This window comes from Ursus maritimus, unplaced genomic scaffold (assembly GCF_017311325.1).
Source record: "Ursus maritimus isolate PB19 unplaced genomic scaffold, ASM1731132v1 scaffold_22, whole genome shotgun sequence".
In the NCBI taxonomy this organism is placed as follows: Eukaryota; Metazoa; Chordata; class Mammalia; order Carnivora; family Ursidae; genus Ursus; species Ursus maritimus.
This window is the reverse complement of record NW_024424675.1, coordinates 6,374,665-6,390,179: the sequence shown is the minus strand read 5'-3', so window position 1 is coordinate 6,390,179 and position 15,515 is coordinate 6,374,665. Positions and strand designations below refer to the sequence as shown.

General features: G+C 48.9%; 1 protein-coding gene across 1 annotated transcript in view; it reads left to right on the top strand.

Annotated features, from left to right (window-relative positions):
- KAT14 (lysine acetyltransferase 14) overlaps positions 1–8,957 on the top strand; it is a 32,380-nt gene extending 23,423 nt beyond the window's left edge. Inside the window, exons 7-10 of the mRNA XM_008710022.2 lie at positions 2,940–3,076; positions 3,908–4,083; positions 5,414–5,604; positions 8,224–8,957. Of these exons, the coding sequence (XP_008708244.1) occupies positions 2,940–3,076; positions 3,908–4,083; positions 5,414–5,604; positions 8,224–8,397 (678 nt within the window). The 3' untranslated portion in view covers positions 8,398–8,957. The remainder of the gene's footprint in view (positions 1–2,939; positions 3,077–3,907; positions 4,084–5,413; positions 5,605–8,223) is intronic.
- Positions 8,958–15,515: the final 6,558 nt, after the last annotated feature.

Genomic DNA, 15,515 nt, shown 5'->3' with positions numbered 1-15,515 from the left:
CTGCTTGAATTGGTATAGATGTCTCTGTGTGGACATAGGTTTTTATTTCTCTTGAGTACTTACCTATGAGTGGGATTGCTCAGTTCAATGGTAACATATTTAACATTTTAATTAACTGCCAGACTTTTCCACATTAGCTGCACCATCTTAGATTTGCATCAGCACTTTATGAAGACCCTGACTTTTCCACACATCCTTACCAATACTTGTTGTTATCTCTTTTTGACTATAGCCATCTTCGTGGGTGTCAAGTGGTATCTCATTGTCGTTTGGGTTTGCATTTCCCCGATGACTGTTTATTTGCTTTTTAAAAACGCTTGGCTGTCTGGTAAATTAATCCTGCCTTTTCCAGTACATTTGTTTACTTTGTTTTCTTTTCTGCACTCCTTGTTAGCATATCTTGAGTTTTTCCCTTGTGAATGAGTATTCTCTTGGTCTAACCAGGTGCCTTTGCTGGTGTGTACACCTGGGGGAGGGGCATCCTCTTGACAAGTTGTAGTCTCCAGCAGTCTGGGCGTCCTGCTGTGACCCCTCCAGCCGACACTTGCAGGCAAAGGTGATTGGCAGAGGTCCGCCGGAGCAGAGCTTGTAAGAGGAAGTGCCCCCATCCCCATGTGTGGTAGAAAGCCTTGCTCTGCTCTAGGCTGCCCTTTGCTGCCTACCTGTCCCTGGCCACCTTTGGTCTCTCCTGAGGTTTCTCACAGCCTTTGTGTTCCATCTTCCCTGTCACTTTTATGGCATCTTTCAGAACGGGTTTGGGGAACGGACCCAGCAGCCCACCTAGTGCTCCATTTTGTTTAGAACTAGAAGTTAGAAGAAACTCATTTAATATTTTCCAAACTGTGGGATGCTTCCCCCCAACCCCCCACCACCGTTTTGTCATTCAGCAAAGGTAAATTGAGTACTCAATGTGTGCCAAGCACTCCTCCAGCTGGGGACGTTGCGGTGAAATAGGGCAGGAGGTGCCCACCTGATGGGGCAGTGAGATGACAGGACTAGCTCACGAAGCGGGATCATTTCCTGCAAGGTGGGTGCCGCAGTGGGTGGAAGAGCAGAGGCAGCAGTACCGCTTGAGGACAGCCTTTCAGTGGAGGTGCCACTCGACCCCATCCCCTCCACAAGGAGGAGCCCGGCTGAAGAAGGTTCGGGGCAGAAGGCCCAGGTGCAGGCCCCGAGGCAGCAGATAGTTTGGTGCGTGGGGCTGGAGCATAGTGATGGCGGAGGAAGTGGGTGGGAGATGGGGCCACAGAGGTTAACAGGTAGATCCTGCAGTCACAGGTAAGGACTTTGAATTGTACGGGAAGCCACATAGGAGTTTTGATCAAGGGAAGTGGGTATATTTGTTTTTAAAAGAAGCATCTGGTTCCATGGGAGAATGGGCGATAAGGGGCGAGAGTAGAAGTGGGGAGACCCATGGGAAGTGGCGGTAGTGATCCAGGCAGATGTTGCAGGTGGTCTAGAGAAGTTAGGGTACTGGATGACTTCTGTGGAATCCACACAGCTCACCTCGAGTCATGAACCAGATCGTCCATTGTGGGCCAGTGGTTCAGTGGCTGCTGTTTCGGTGATCTGTTGCTGCATTGCAAACCACTCTAGAACTTAGAGGCTTAAAGTAGTATTTAATCTTCTGATTCTGTGGGTTGACTAGGCTTAGCTGGGTGGTGGTTCTACCCCATGTGCTGAAGGCTGAGGTTACGCCTATGGCTGCCTTCAGCAGGGAGCTTGGTCAGGATCAGAATGACCAGGATGGCTCGCCTTCCTCCAGAGCCCATCTCCAGGTGGGGTCCAGCCTAGACACCGTGGCAGCTGGACTGGAAGAGAGAGTGCGGAAGCTGCCGGTGCTCTTAAGACCTGGGCTCAAGGTCCCAGAGCGTGACTTCTGACGCTTTGTCATTGGTCAAGGCCTGTTGCAAGGCCCACCCAGATTCAAGGGGAGTAGACCGCCCCTTGACAGGAAGAGCCACAGTCTTCACAGGCGCGGGAGGAAGTGTCGAGGCTACGTTTGGAGACTGTATGCCATAGCCCTGAATTTCCCTCTGAAACTTATTTGAAAGTCCTGGAAGAATTTCAAAGTCATCCTTTGAAAGTTTTGGTGTCCAGTTGGGGAAAGTAATGAGAGCAAATTATAAAAGAAGGAATTCTTGCTCTCCTTCCAACGAAGTTATTTTCTAGGCTAAAGAGCAAACGGACTCTCCAAAAACAACTCCGGTTTCTAAACTTCATCTAGCCCTTGGCAAACCACTTCATACATGTGCCTTTTAATCTTCCATCTGGGCTCTCTGCTGTAAAGCCCTAATTGCACATGTTCTGTTCCTACATGACTGAGGGCCCTCGAGCAGCACTCCAGGAACCAGACATCTCCGTTCAGGCTCCCGGCGTGAAACCCACCTGTTCAGAGCACCTCCTCGTTCGACCTCTGGGAGGGCCTCTCCGCTGTCGTGATTTGTCATAGGGACGATGGTCTATGTCAGTCCTACACCTGTCCAACTTAGTAGAATAGAGGCCGATTTTACCAAACCCGTACACAGGGGCGGCATTAGTTGGCCCCTTCCGCTCTGTGGATAACACACTGCTCCTCCAACGTGACCCACGTGTTGAGTAGGTTAAGATCTGATGACTGGATTGGAGGTGTTATTAGGCAGAATGCAACCTACAGAAGCTGTAAATCCAGGGCTCAGCCCTGCATTCCACTCACTTAAACATTTTTAGGTAACTTTAAAATTTTTTAAATTATTTCAGTTTTAAACTTAACAACCAGGATCAGTTTTTCATATCTGATTCTATGCAGAGGTACTATTGAAATTTGAGCGTTCCCAATAAGTAATACAAAAAGACCTACTTTCCAACACATAAACATGTCCTTACATAGTAATTATCTGAAATTAAACCAGTCCTTTGAGTGACTTTATTTCTACATCACCAGCGTTTCTTTCTCCTAGACTGCCTTGCCATCCAGGAAAGGGTTTCGGCACCAGACTACTAGATTTCTGTATCGTTTGGTGGGATCGGAGGATCTGGCCGTGGACCAGAGTATCGTCAGCCCTTACACCTCTCGGATCCTGAAGCCTTACATCAGGTACTTGGAGAAGAGCTGTGACGTTGAGCGTGTTGTGAGCAATGGCCTTGGTGGCTTCTGCACCCTGGTCCGCCGCTGGAGTGAGGCCAGACGGGCCCCTGGGAGCGGGCATCAGCACAGACTGAGTCTGTGCTCCGCGTCCAGTCTTACCCTTGGCTTGTTTCGACTGTAGTTTTTTGCAGAAAGGGCAGTCCTTTGAAGGAAATGTAAAAAGCAAAAATAAATTAACTCCACTAGAATTCATTATGAGTATTATACTCGTCACGTTTCTTTTAAATTTTAACGTTGTATATATTAGTAGTCTGTAAAATGAAAAAAATGGGAGAGATATCTCAGTTGGGCTAACGTCTGGGGGTGATGATGAGTCTCGTTGTCTAGGCAGTGCTGTCTGAGCTGAGCTGACCAGAGAGGCCCCCAGTGCTGTCTTGGGAGAGTGTCTTGTTGACACACTTGCTGCAGAGTCACCTGACCCTCCTTGCCCAACAGCGCCGTCCGCCGGGCCTGTGACAGGCAGTGTGCGGACCCTCCTTCCCAGGGCTCTGTCCTGGGCCAGCGCACGCAGGCTTGAATCAGGCTGCTGTTGGTCCCTCACTCTGTGCATGAAGGCTCGTCAGCACAAGTAGTGTTCCTGGCAGGTGCAGAGGGTGAATTTTAAATTTCATACCAGAAAAGTATCAGGCTTTCAAGTTGTCAAGCTATCTGCCATAGAAAGGGGCACAAGTTAGCTTAAAATTTCAAGCAGAGTGAAGAGTTGATGTGAATCACTTGGCTAGGAATGATAGTGAGTTTGTTTTTCTTGACTTGAGTTTGTTTTTTTCTGCGATCCTGGAGGCGTGATTATGAAACAAAGCCGCCCAAACTGCAGCTCCTGTCACAGATTCGTTCCCACCTGCACAGGAGTGACCCTCACTGGACGCCAGAAGCTGAGGCACCTCTTGATTACTGCTACGTCCGGCCAAATCACATCCCAACAATAAACTCCATGTGTCAGGAGTTTTTCTGGCCCGGTATGTTCTCCCTCCCAAACTAGGCAGATCAGTTTTTTGTGTAGTTCACTGTAGTGATATTTTTAAATTAGTGTAGGTCATGTGACTCTAAAGTCTTTACTCATGATCTCATTTAGTTTGTCTCTGCTAACATAGAAATAGTAAAATATGAACACCTCTTTCTTCCTAAGATCAAGAAAAAGCCAGCAATTAAAGTAATAAGCAATATTTTTATATGTTTCTCTTCCCTGTCTGTCTCTGCTTCCAGAATAAAAGATTCATCCTGTTTTGCTTCTACATATGTTTAGATACCAGGTAATTTCTACCAGTGATACATTGGCTGGTAGCTTGGGCATGTTGGGACACTTTTGATTTTTTGCTTAATAATTCTGTAATTTTATTTATTTAGCTATTCCTTGGGAACAGTGTTAATACAGCCAAAAGGCATTTTTAAAAAGCCAGATACCCCAATTGCAGACTTTGAAAATAAGAGTAGACCCAATATGATTTGTCATTTTATTAGCCTCAACATATTGTATCTCTATAGACCAAAACCAGCAAGTAAAGGAATGAACGCATTTTCATCGCTAAATATAAACACGTTCTTTGTGGATCTGTTTTACCGTGCTGCTTTGAAACGCAAAAGAAATATTACATGTCTTCCAGATGTTAGTTAGATAAGATTTCTTCGGGATTAGAGCTGTGTCATCTTTGTTGTCAGATAACCACGTAATAGTGTGGTGGCAGAGTTGTGCTCATCTTTTAGGAGTGGTATGGGGGCCTAAGGGAACATTCTGGGAGCATCTGCTACTTCCCGACCTTACTTTGGGTGCCTCCATACTTTATGCATGCAATCATTGTTTATCCCTTTTACTGTAAAATGTAGCCTTTGTACAAAAGAGCTTGTAAACTGTACACGTTTGAGGTGAAAAACACAACAGTATGGGCTCTCGGGGGTCTTTGCTCCCACCCTGTGAGGTCTGGGTGTGCAGACGCTGAGGCCCATTTCTAGAAAGGTGTTGGCTGACACATTGTGGAGGAGCATAAGTTCAAGGCCAGGTATGTCCAGTTCTAGACCTGTGCGATCTCTACTACCGACCCTATCCTGCTTCTATTCTTTTAACACATGTACTTAGAAAAGACAGTGTTAGTTTTGATATTTTCTAAAATTCACTTCTATTTTTATGATCTGAATGTATGCTGTCTATGCTAATATCTCTGTCTTTAGTTTTGTTTTTGATTTTTTTTTTTTTAGCATGCAGGTGTAGTTGTAAGTACAGACTGAACAGCTTGGTGTTTGCTAATTCCAGAAGGCACACAATTTGAATCTTCAATTATGTCTTTTCCTTAGGCATTGACCTGTCTGAGTGCCTGCAGTATCCAGACTTCAGTGTTGTTGTCCTTTATAAAAAAGTCATCATTGCCTTTGGCTTCATGGTTCCCGACGTGAAGTACAATGAAGCTTACATTTCATTTCTGTTTGTCCATCCTGAATGGAGAAGAGCAGGGATTGCGACATTCATGATTTACCATCTGATTCAGGTAAGCTCTCTGTGCTACCAGCTTGCCTCTGGGCTCCCCAGGAAGACAGGAGAAATGATGCTGGGCTGAGCCTTCCCAGCGCGGCCCAAAAGAATGGGTGGTCTCAGAAACCCACTGAGAAAACATCAGTCACCATCCCTCCTGAGGCTCTTAACACACACAGATAAAAATCTTCGCCCCTCTAAAGTAAGATCACTGTTCAGGCCCAGGCTTCAAAGAAACCAGTTTGTAAACATGTACAGTAAATAAAATGAGAAAATACCAGAAGTGAGAGCCCAAAGCACTCATAGGACCCACAGTGGTAACTGCTGCTGATCTTAGAAACCCCACCGCCACGACTCTGAGGAGTAGAAGTGGGACTGCAGTCTTTGGGGCTTTTTTCTTACCGAGGTATAAGTGACATACAAAACATACTCATCTCGGCTGTACAGTGTAATGATTCAATACTTGGATATGTTGCGAAACAACACAGTGAGTCTAGTTACCATCCGTCACCACGCATAGTTACATAGTTACAAACATTTGTTTTCTTGGGATGCGAACTTTTAAGATCTGCTCTCTTAACAACTTTCAAATACACAGTACGGTATTGTGAACTCTAGTCTCCATGCTGTACGGGACATCCCTGGGACTGACTTGTTTTCTAACCTAGAAGTCTGCACCTTTGACTTGTACACCTTCCGCCTGTACACCCACCCCCCAGCCCCGCCGCTGGCAACCACCAGTGCGTTATCTCTATCTGTGAGTTCAGTTTTTATTGTTTGTTTCTTAGATTCCACATATAAATGAGATCATACAGTATCTGTCTTTGTCTGACTTCTTTCACTAAGCATAATGCCACCTATGCTGTTGCCAAAGTTTTTAAGTAATTTTAAACATTTTAGCAAACCATATCCACCAGGATTACACATTCTATTACTGCCAATTACTCTTCACTTTACTATCACTGTCTGAGCTGTATAAGCTTCTGAGACTTGATTTTAATATTGAATTACAATTCATCCTCTGATATATCTGTACCACTGTTGAAGAAAATACACCATATATTTATATACTAACATGAGAAAAACACATAAGGAGTTCCCCCCCAGAATCTTTCTGGTAAACTTTTATTTCGAAACCATTTGGCTGGGTCACCTGGGAGGCTCAGTTGGTTAAGTGTCTGCCTTTGGCTCAGGCCATGATCCCAGGGTGCTGGGATCGAGCCCTGTGTCGGGCTCCCTGCTCAGTGGGGAGGCTGCTTCTCCCTCCCCCTCTGTGTGTTCACGTGCTCTCTCTGTCTCTCTCTCTCTCTCAAATGAATAAATAAATCTTAAAAAAAAAAAAAAAAGAAACCATTTGGCATGAAGGATTGAGTGTTACATGGGCAAGATTCCTTTTAAATAGAGGAAAGGGAAGATAAAACATCATTTTTCCAATTTAGTTTTTTTATTTTTATTTATTCAAAGATTTTATTTTATTTATTTTATCCCCGTCACTGGCAGGGGCCCGCGGGCAGCGCAGGGGCACCGTTCCCACATATGTGCCTCACGGAAGGCCTGGCGCAGGGCCAGTCCTTCCTGAGTGCTCAGCGGGTGGGTGCAGGTGCGTTCGTCCTGTGTGCAGGCCCGGCCCACAGCCAGTCCGCGAGCCTCAGGCCCACACAGTACCGCTCAGCTGGGCGGTAGTGCTCGATGGCGTCATGGTCGGACCAGGCACGGGACACGAGCGCCACTCCACAGAATTCATGTCCTGCACTCCCAGTGGTGCTGCTGGGCCCAGAGCGTGAGTGAAGCAGAGCAAAGGGGAGAGCTGTCTACCTGAGAGACCTCTTAAATCTAGGCCTGAGGGGACCCTGGGGTTGCAAAATCTCAAGGACCCTGTCAGCCTCAGTATTTTGGTGCCTTCCTCATTAGAAAGCAAAGTCTTATGACTTTTGATTTTTTTCTTCTGTGTAGCTCATTAAAGAATCTTAAGAACTTGCCTGGTATTAATAGAATGAAGATTACTCTCCTCCCCCCACCCCCAGGATTAGGGCAGTGCTGACTACAGAAACCGCAAGCTAGTGCTGTCCATTTGGGAGGGATGGCAGGGGGCCTGTGGGATTCCCAAGGTCTGGGCTGGGTCTTTAGGTTTCATAACTAAACGAAAGGCCTGATACCTCGTATCCAGCCTCCTAACAGCATCCTTTCTAGTAGGTGTAGGAAGGGCATTTTTACAAGTTTAAGTACAAGATAACATCTAGTTTTAAAAAGCAAGAACTTCTCATCTTGTTCTCTACTTCTTCAAGATTGTCAGAGTGCCAGGTATTGATATGTGTGATATCTGGAAGTGTGGTTGAATTATAAATAAAATAATCCAGTTGACAATAAACTATCCCCCTGGGCCCTTTGCTTCAGAGAGCAAAAACACCCAGCACACCATCCATTTCCTTAGTGTCGAACGTTTCCGTGAGCGTGTGGCTCGGCCGCAGAGAGTGACTGGGGCTCCCAGCTGCTGCTGGGTGTTGGGCGTCCCAGCTGCCGTCCCTGCTGTCCCCGGTTGCCATAACTACCTACCTACACTTCACAGACTTCCCTCACCTACTCATTTCCCTCGGGCTCTTTGATTCTCATCTGGTACTTTTCCACCCTTTGGCAGACCTGCATGGGCAAGGATGTGACCCTTCACGTCTCAGCAAGCAACCCCGCTATGCTGCTCTACCAGAAGTTTGGATTCAAGACTGAGGAATACGTCTTAGATTTCTACGATAAGTATTACCCCCTGGAGAGTACGGAGTGTAAGCACGCATTCTTCCTGAGGCTCCGGCGCTGAGGTGAACGAGCGCTCCACAGAGACAGTGTGCTCTTCGAGGTGGGTCCTCACGTAGGCCGCAGGCAGCTGCTTCTGTCCCCGGGGGCCCCCGTCTCTGCGATTGGACGGCCACTCAGACCTCTCACCGGAGGCTAGACCGGTGGTGGGCAGCGGAATTGAGGAGCGAGCAGCCCTTCAGCAAAAGCGCCATCCTGTCCCATCTGCTGAGGCCTCGGCCCCCATCTCGGGACTCCGCTAGGACTGAATGATGCCACTGCTGTCCTTCCACGCACAGCTTGCAGGAATAAAGGAGCATCTCAGCTGATGTTCCGTCAGAGAGAGTCTGTGCCAGTGTACAGGATGAGGAAGTACGGTAGCCGCGAACGATCGAGGCCATGCCACGGGGCGCTAGCCCGTCAGGGACGGTGGGAGATTCAGCCCACGGAGGGAGGCCAGCACTCACCCGGCCATCGGTGAGCCGTCGTTGAGCCTTGAACCTGGGAAGACTTCTAGGGCACTGAGCTGCTGCTGTCTCTCCCTGACTTTGGCCACAGTCCAAATAAACAGAGTGTTTGTGTCCACATGCGTGTCACCTGCTCTGCTGTTAGCGTCTCCTGCCAGAGGACCCCTCCTCCCCGCGCCCGTGCAGCTGGTTTGGGGTTGCAGTGTCTGCGCGGCCTGCCGGCAAGACTGTGCTGCTGGCTGGAGGTGTGGGTGGTGGAAGCAAGCCAGCTGGGGACAGAGCCTGTCTTGTCTGCAGGACCAGGCTGTTGGGTTTGGGGGGGTGTTGGAGATGGACTGTCAGGCGGGGTGTTTTGGATCCAGCAGGAGCTTTTCCAAAAGTATCAGATGTTCTCAAATAAAAATCTTTCCTTGTGACAATCTATGGCCAGAGCTTCAGTCTAACCAATTTGCTTTCAAACTCTCTTTAACGAAGAGCAGTGAGTGGTTCTTAACTTCTGGAGACCTGGCTCCCTGTGAGAATCCAAGGAAAGCTGAATTCTCTAGAAAACTGTGCATGCACATTTAAAATCTTGCCTCCGAGATCTGTGGACCGCAGTCAGGAGCCTCTGTTCCAGGGGCCGGACTTAGAGCCAGCTCGCATCTCTTTGTTCAAGGGGAAGGCGCGGTCCGTCTGTGCAAGGGCCGCCTGGTTCTGTCCTTGGACAGCACCCCAGGCTCTGTTCCACCTCGCGAGGGCCAGGAGCAGCATATCCTCCCTTCCTCCTTTCCTCCCCTTTTCCTCCCTCCTCCTTGCCCTTCTTCCTGACAGTTCTCTACCTTTTAAAGATTTGGGGATTATGACCCCAACAAGTGAAGTGGAGGAAGTGACATTTTCCAAACTTGGAAACCAGGCTGCGATTGTTGTACGGGAACAGCAAGCATTTGCTGGGAAATGTGGCGGAAGCAACTCCTCCGTAACTTCGAGGAGCTGAGGGATTCTGCGATGGCCTTAATCTACCTTTGTTTTACATTTTCATTTTTATTTATTGAAGGATTTTATTTTTAAATGATCTCTGTGCCCCATGTGGGGCTCGAAAGAGTCGCATGCTTTACCAACAGAGCCAGCCGGGCGCCCCGCATTTTTAAATTATGGTGCAACAACCCCCCACCACCACTCAGATTCAGTGATTATCAAGATTGTTGCCACATTGGCTTCATCTGTCCTTTGCTAAATATTTTAAGGTAAATCCCAGATATCATAATTTCACACCTACTTTGGTAGATATTTCTAAAAACTAAGGATATTTTCTTATATAACTTTAATGCCTATTACCACTCACAAGAAGGTGAACCCATTTTCAGAATTAGCTAGTAGTCCATATGTAGTCACACTTATGGGTTGCCTCAAAAGTGCCTTTGCTGTGGTTGGTTTGGGTCAGTGTCCAAGTGGGGGGTCACACGGGTGACTGATGGCCCCCTCTCCACAGTCTGTTCGTGTAGACATGCCCTGCCCAACCGCAGTCCTGCTCCAGCGCTGGGCCTAGGCTACCTCCAGAGATGGGCCTAGTGGCCCCAGTATAGCAAGCAGCCGCTGGTTTTGATCTGCCCTTGGCTTTCCCCCAGGCTGACACTATCAGAAACCTCTAACCACCCTCCAAAAGTAATGCTTAACTCATGCACGGGGTGGGGGCTGCGGCATGGGTGGACTTTCCATTATAATTTATTTTGAAATTTCAACATTCCCAAGTAAGGAGGGCTTGTTTTCTGTTTTACAAAAGTGGGTGTGAGTTCTAAAGAGCTGAGGAACCCCATCTTCAGCTGTGTGTTCCCAAGGAGTCTGGATTGTCCTTGACCTGTAGCCAGGCCTCCCTGCCTCTGGGGAGGTGGCCTGTAGTAGCTGAGTGGGCTTCCAGGGCCCCTGTGCAGGTAGGAGTGAGACCAGAATTAACCATGTCCTTACTTATCCAGAGTCTTCCTAGGGAGGTTGAGCTCTTTGCAGCAGGATGTTTGAGAACCAAAACCATAATTTTGAATTTTCTAAAATTTAGTTAACATGCTTTATGCAAAATGCTCATCACCTAAAAGCCACACTTCCTTGGAACCTTCCCTGGAACTGCCTCCTGTGAGTGGGCTCGGTGTCCCCACTAAGCCCTAGGGGGAGAGCATCCCGGGTCCACTCCATAGGGCTGGGCTGCTCGGCACACTCCTTGGTTAAGGATATGCTTCTGGTATCTACTAGCAGGAGACTGGGATAAAAAAGTGTATCTCACTACTGGGGATGGCCATGGAGTGGTTGTAAGATTCTTCATTGGTACACACTTGCCTCATACTTGTGCGCTCATTAGCATGTGCTGGACCCTGGGAAACAGGCTAAGTTAACTCAGACAGTATCGAACCTCAGCTTGCTCTCTCGTAAGAGGGTTGATGATCCCTGCCTGACAGGTTTGCCACAATAGGGACAACAAGGCCAAGAAAATCACTAACGGAGGACCTGAATTCAAAGGCAGGCAGTCTGGTGTCAGCCTGCGGCCTGCCCCGCTTGGGCCCCGCCCTGGGGATGAGGGGTGGTAGGTGGGAGTTCTGGGAGGGGTCAGCATCGTGCGTGGCTCACCACTATCCCCAGTGCCTAGAACCGCCCAGCGCAGGACTGGCACCCGCTAAGGCTTGGGTGGGTGCGGAGAAAATGAAGTGTCTTACTGTGTGCGTCTGGGCTTGGGGGGGGCGGGGGGGAGACCTCTCTCTCTCTCTTTTTTCTTTTCACTTTCCCAAATCTCACAAACACAGAATCTTTCTATTTATCACAAGTTAAAATTTTCTCACTTCTTGGACCCTGCATGAGCACAGGCCCCTTCTCTGCCTGGATGAGTAAAGGCGGCTTCTACCTCTTAGAACCTTACAATACTCTACACAGGTTCCACTAGGGTAGGGGAATCCTACCAGGGTAACCAGAGCCCGTAACCATATTCGGATTCGATGAGCTACGAAGACTGAAGGTTGCTCAGGTAAGAGCTGGAAGGGGCCCGTGGTTGTCACAGGTGGTATGGCTTCAGGCAAGCCCACGGGTGCAGAGGGCAGCTCGGCCTCCCCCTCTAGCTTCACTAGATGGTGTCTTACCGTGGGTGACGTGAAAGCATGCGTCAGTGTCATGAAGGCCACCGGTCGAAGCATGGTTCCATGGAATGCCCTTAGCCCCCGGGGCAGCTGGAGCCCCTAGATGTTTGTCTCCGATGTCATGCAGCCAGAGGTGTGCTGATAAATGTTTGACCACTGGTGGGGCCGGGGTCAGAGAGTCAGGAGCAGTAAGTCAAGCACCGATCTGCCGCATTTGCTGATTTCTGCGGCGTTAACACTCACCATGGTGGATCCAAAGCTCCCAATGTGATGTCACTGACGCCAGAGGCGGAAAGTCATGTACGTAGCACACCATCACGCAGCACTGCTGTCATAGAGACACGGTGGATAGAAACCTCCTCGAGAGCAGAGCTGTCACATAGTAAAATCAGCCCGTGGTGAGTTTTGAGAATTTATTATCTTGATTTTGAATGTGATTCATGTAATTTTATGTAATTCAACATTCCATAATGACTCACAAGATCGCTGGAAATCTAACCATCCGCTCCTGCATGCAGCTTGCCCTGGGCCCTCAGAGAGCAGGGGCTGGCAGCTCGCCCTGAGGACCACCAAGCCGCGGACACATGGCCACCTGAGCCCAGGTGAGGACGGAGCTGCTGGGGGGCTGGGCTGGGGAGGTCAGGGAGGCTCCTGGAGGCCTGAGGAGCCCTTCGTTCCAGGCTTGGCTTGAAAAAAATTCTTTTGGATTCAAATTCCATTCCCGTTTTCATAATTATCAACATTACCTGTGTCCAGGAGAACATCATGGGCTGTCATTTCAACTGTCAGACTATCGTTTCAACCGTTAGAAATTTTTGAATTAAAAAAAGAGAAGGTTAAATATCACCTACATTCATCAACTACTTTTCTCGTGGATGACAGTCAAGAACTAGAAGAGAATTCGTGAACACCCGTGATCGATAATTGTGGGTAGTGATTTCAAACATAGTACCTGATACTTTAAAAATTAGTTCATGGAAGCCAGACTAACCTTCTCATGGAAACATTGTAAGAGATTTTTGAGGAGAAATGGTATATAAATTCAATCTTTCGTGCCATGTTACTTTCTCTTTCTCCTACTGATGCTTCAAAGATCATTTTCTCCACTCGTGCCGGGTAGATGGGCCCCGTCCCTGCCCTGCACCCCGCGCCGTGCAGGTGTCTTTCGGTTTGCGTGCCGGCACAGGAGGGGAGCGCTGCTGGGCCACCTCTGCCTGCCCGTCTGGCCGCAAGATCACTCTCAGAACGGTCGCGTCAGCTGGCCCCGCGCTAGTGGCCGGCGGCCCGCCGGGCAGAGGGAGCGGTCTGTGGTCCCTGCAGCTGACGGTCTTTCAGAGCTGGGTGTTTTTATTTATTTATTTGTTTGTTTGTTTGTTTTTAATAATTTTTTAAAATTATATTATGGGTTTTTTTTTTTAAGATTTTATTTATTTATTAGACAGAGAGACAGCCAGTGAGAGAGGGAACACAAGCAGGGGGAGTGGCAGAGGAAGAAGCAGGCGCCCAGTGGAGGAGCCTGATGCGGGGCTCGATCCCATAATGCTGGGATCACGCCCTGAGCCGAAGGCAGACGCTTAAGGACTGAGCCATCCAGGCGCCCCTATATTATGTTTTATACGCAAGTAATGAATCATGGAACCTCTCATCAAAGACTAGGGATTTACTGTACGAAGCTGGGTGTTCTTAACCAATCTCTCGTTAAAAACAGAAACAGCTTGAGCAACGTTCTAGTACAGAATTTTGAAACTATTAAAATGTAATGTGAGAGGAAAAGTGGGGAACGTAAGGAACTATGGCAAGGCCGGCCGCGGGGCCCTCCCCACCCTGTATTTTCACTTGGGAAACGGACGGACTTCCTGAAACGTTAGCCCGCGTGCGAGCCCGCGTGACGCTTCTGCGCAGCCGTGGGCGCTGGGGTCTCTGCGGGGACGCCCGGAAGTGGAGGCTGCGGGCGGGCGCCGGGTCTGTGCTCCCAGCGTGGAGCCGCTCAGTTGCCCAGCTCGCCAGAGCCCGGACGGCTTCGCTCCAGCAAACCTTCCTCCCCTTCCCAGAGCACTGTACCGGTACTTCCTAGCCTCGTCCTGCAAGGACCCCAACACAGTGGGGGTCCTTTAAGGCTTAGGTTTTTAGAATGACAGGTACTTTATATTCTACTCTTGAAGTATATGTGTTTGAAGGTTAAATTAACGGGTCTTTTCACCCCGAGCTTTAGGTCGGTTGGGCAGTCCAGGCAGATGGGCGGTCTGAGGGGGTGTGCCTATGCGCCCCAGATCTGCCATCATGTTCTTTTCCTCCGCAGCGAGTGCTCCAGGGGTTCAAGCAAGGCAGACCTGTCCTCGTTTGGAATCACACCTTAGAATTCAGGTCATTTTGAGAGAGTTTCGAGGGGAAGATGAGCAGTCGAAAAGCAAACACGCCACTAGTATGTTTACAGTTGGCGGAAATGTCTAGCACTCTAGGAAAGCCGAATGTGGATAAAGGCTAAATTAAATGAGGAAGTATGTCGAACAAAAGGCTCCAGGTAGGATGAAAAGCAAGAGCTGTGGGTGCCTAGAGCCTCTGGGGCCTGGGCCTTACGCGGGGGGCTCGTGTCTGAGTAGTTGGTCACCGAGCAGCAGCATGGCCTTGCCAGCGCCACGAGGTGAGAATGGCAAGGTCCGTGGGGCATTGATCAGACACACAGCAGGTGCCAAAGCAGGAAGACAGCGGCAGCTCCCATTCTGAGCTCTCAACTCTGCCAACGACTCCATAATGGCGGGGCTGTAATTGCCTCTATTTCCTGGAAGAGAAAACAGTCTCGAGGGGCTGAGTGACTCTGTGCCAAGGGCCTGCGGTAGAAGGCAGAAGACAGCGACCCAGGGCCAGGCTGGAACTGCGCCTGCGCCCGCCCCTCCATGTCCGCGGAGGGGTGAGACACGGAGGAGGGGCCCTCGCTCCGGCCACACGCTCCTTAGACCTCGAATGGCGTCCTTGGTTCGCTCTGCTGCTTGTGCCTGCTTAGGCTTTCGTGCATGCGGATACTCCTTCACTGGTCCCCCAGGCTGGCGAGAAGGGGGGGGGGGGGGGGGGGGGGGGGGGGTTTGCAAAGGCAGGTGTATGTGATGTGAGTGTGTGAGTCTGAGTGTTTTTCTGGAGAGGGACCTGAAGCTTCATCAGTGTTCACAGGGGTGTGTGAGCCACAAAGAAGTCACAAGCCCTGTTCAGAATGGAGGAAGGAACTTAGAGCCGGCTGGGTGGTTGGGACAAAAGTTCAAAAGAAATGACTCACCAAACAATTCCTTTCAAGTGTTTTATTTTTATTTTTGACATAATTCCAGGCTTGACATAAAGTTGCAAAACAGTACAAACATTAACATTTTACATACTTGCTCCCCCTACACATGCACACACATGTGTACACGTGCTTTTTTTCTGAGCCATTTAAAAGTAAGTTGCAGGGGTGCCTGGCTGGCTCAGTCAATAGAATATGTGACTCTGAGCCCCACGCTGAGTGTAGAGATTCATTAAAAAAAAATCTCTAAAAAGTATAAAATAAAATAAAATTAAAAATTAAAGTAAGTTGCAGATACCACGCCCCTTTTAAC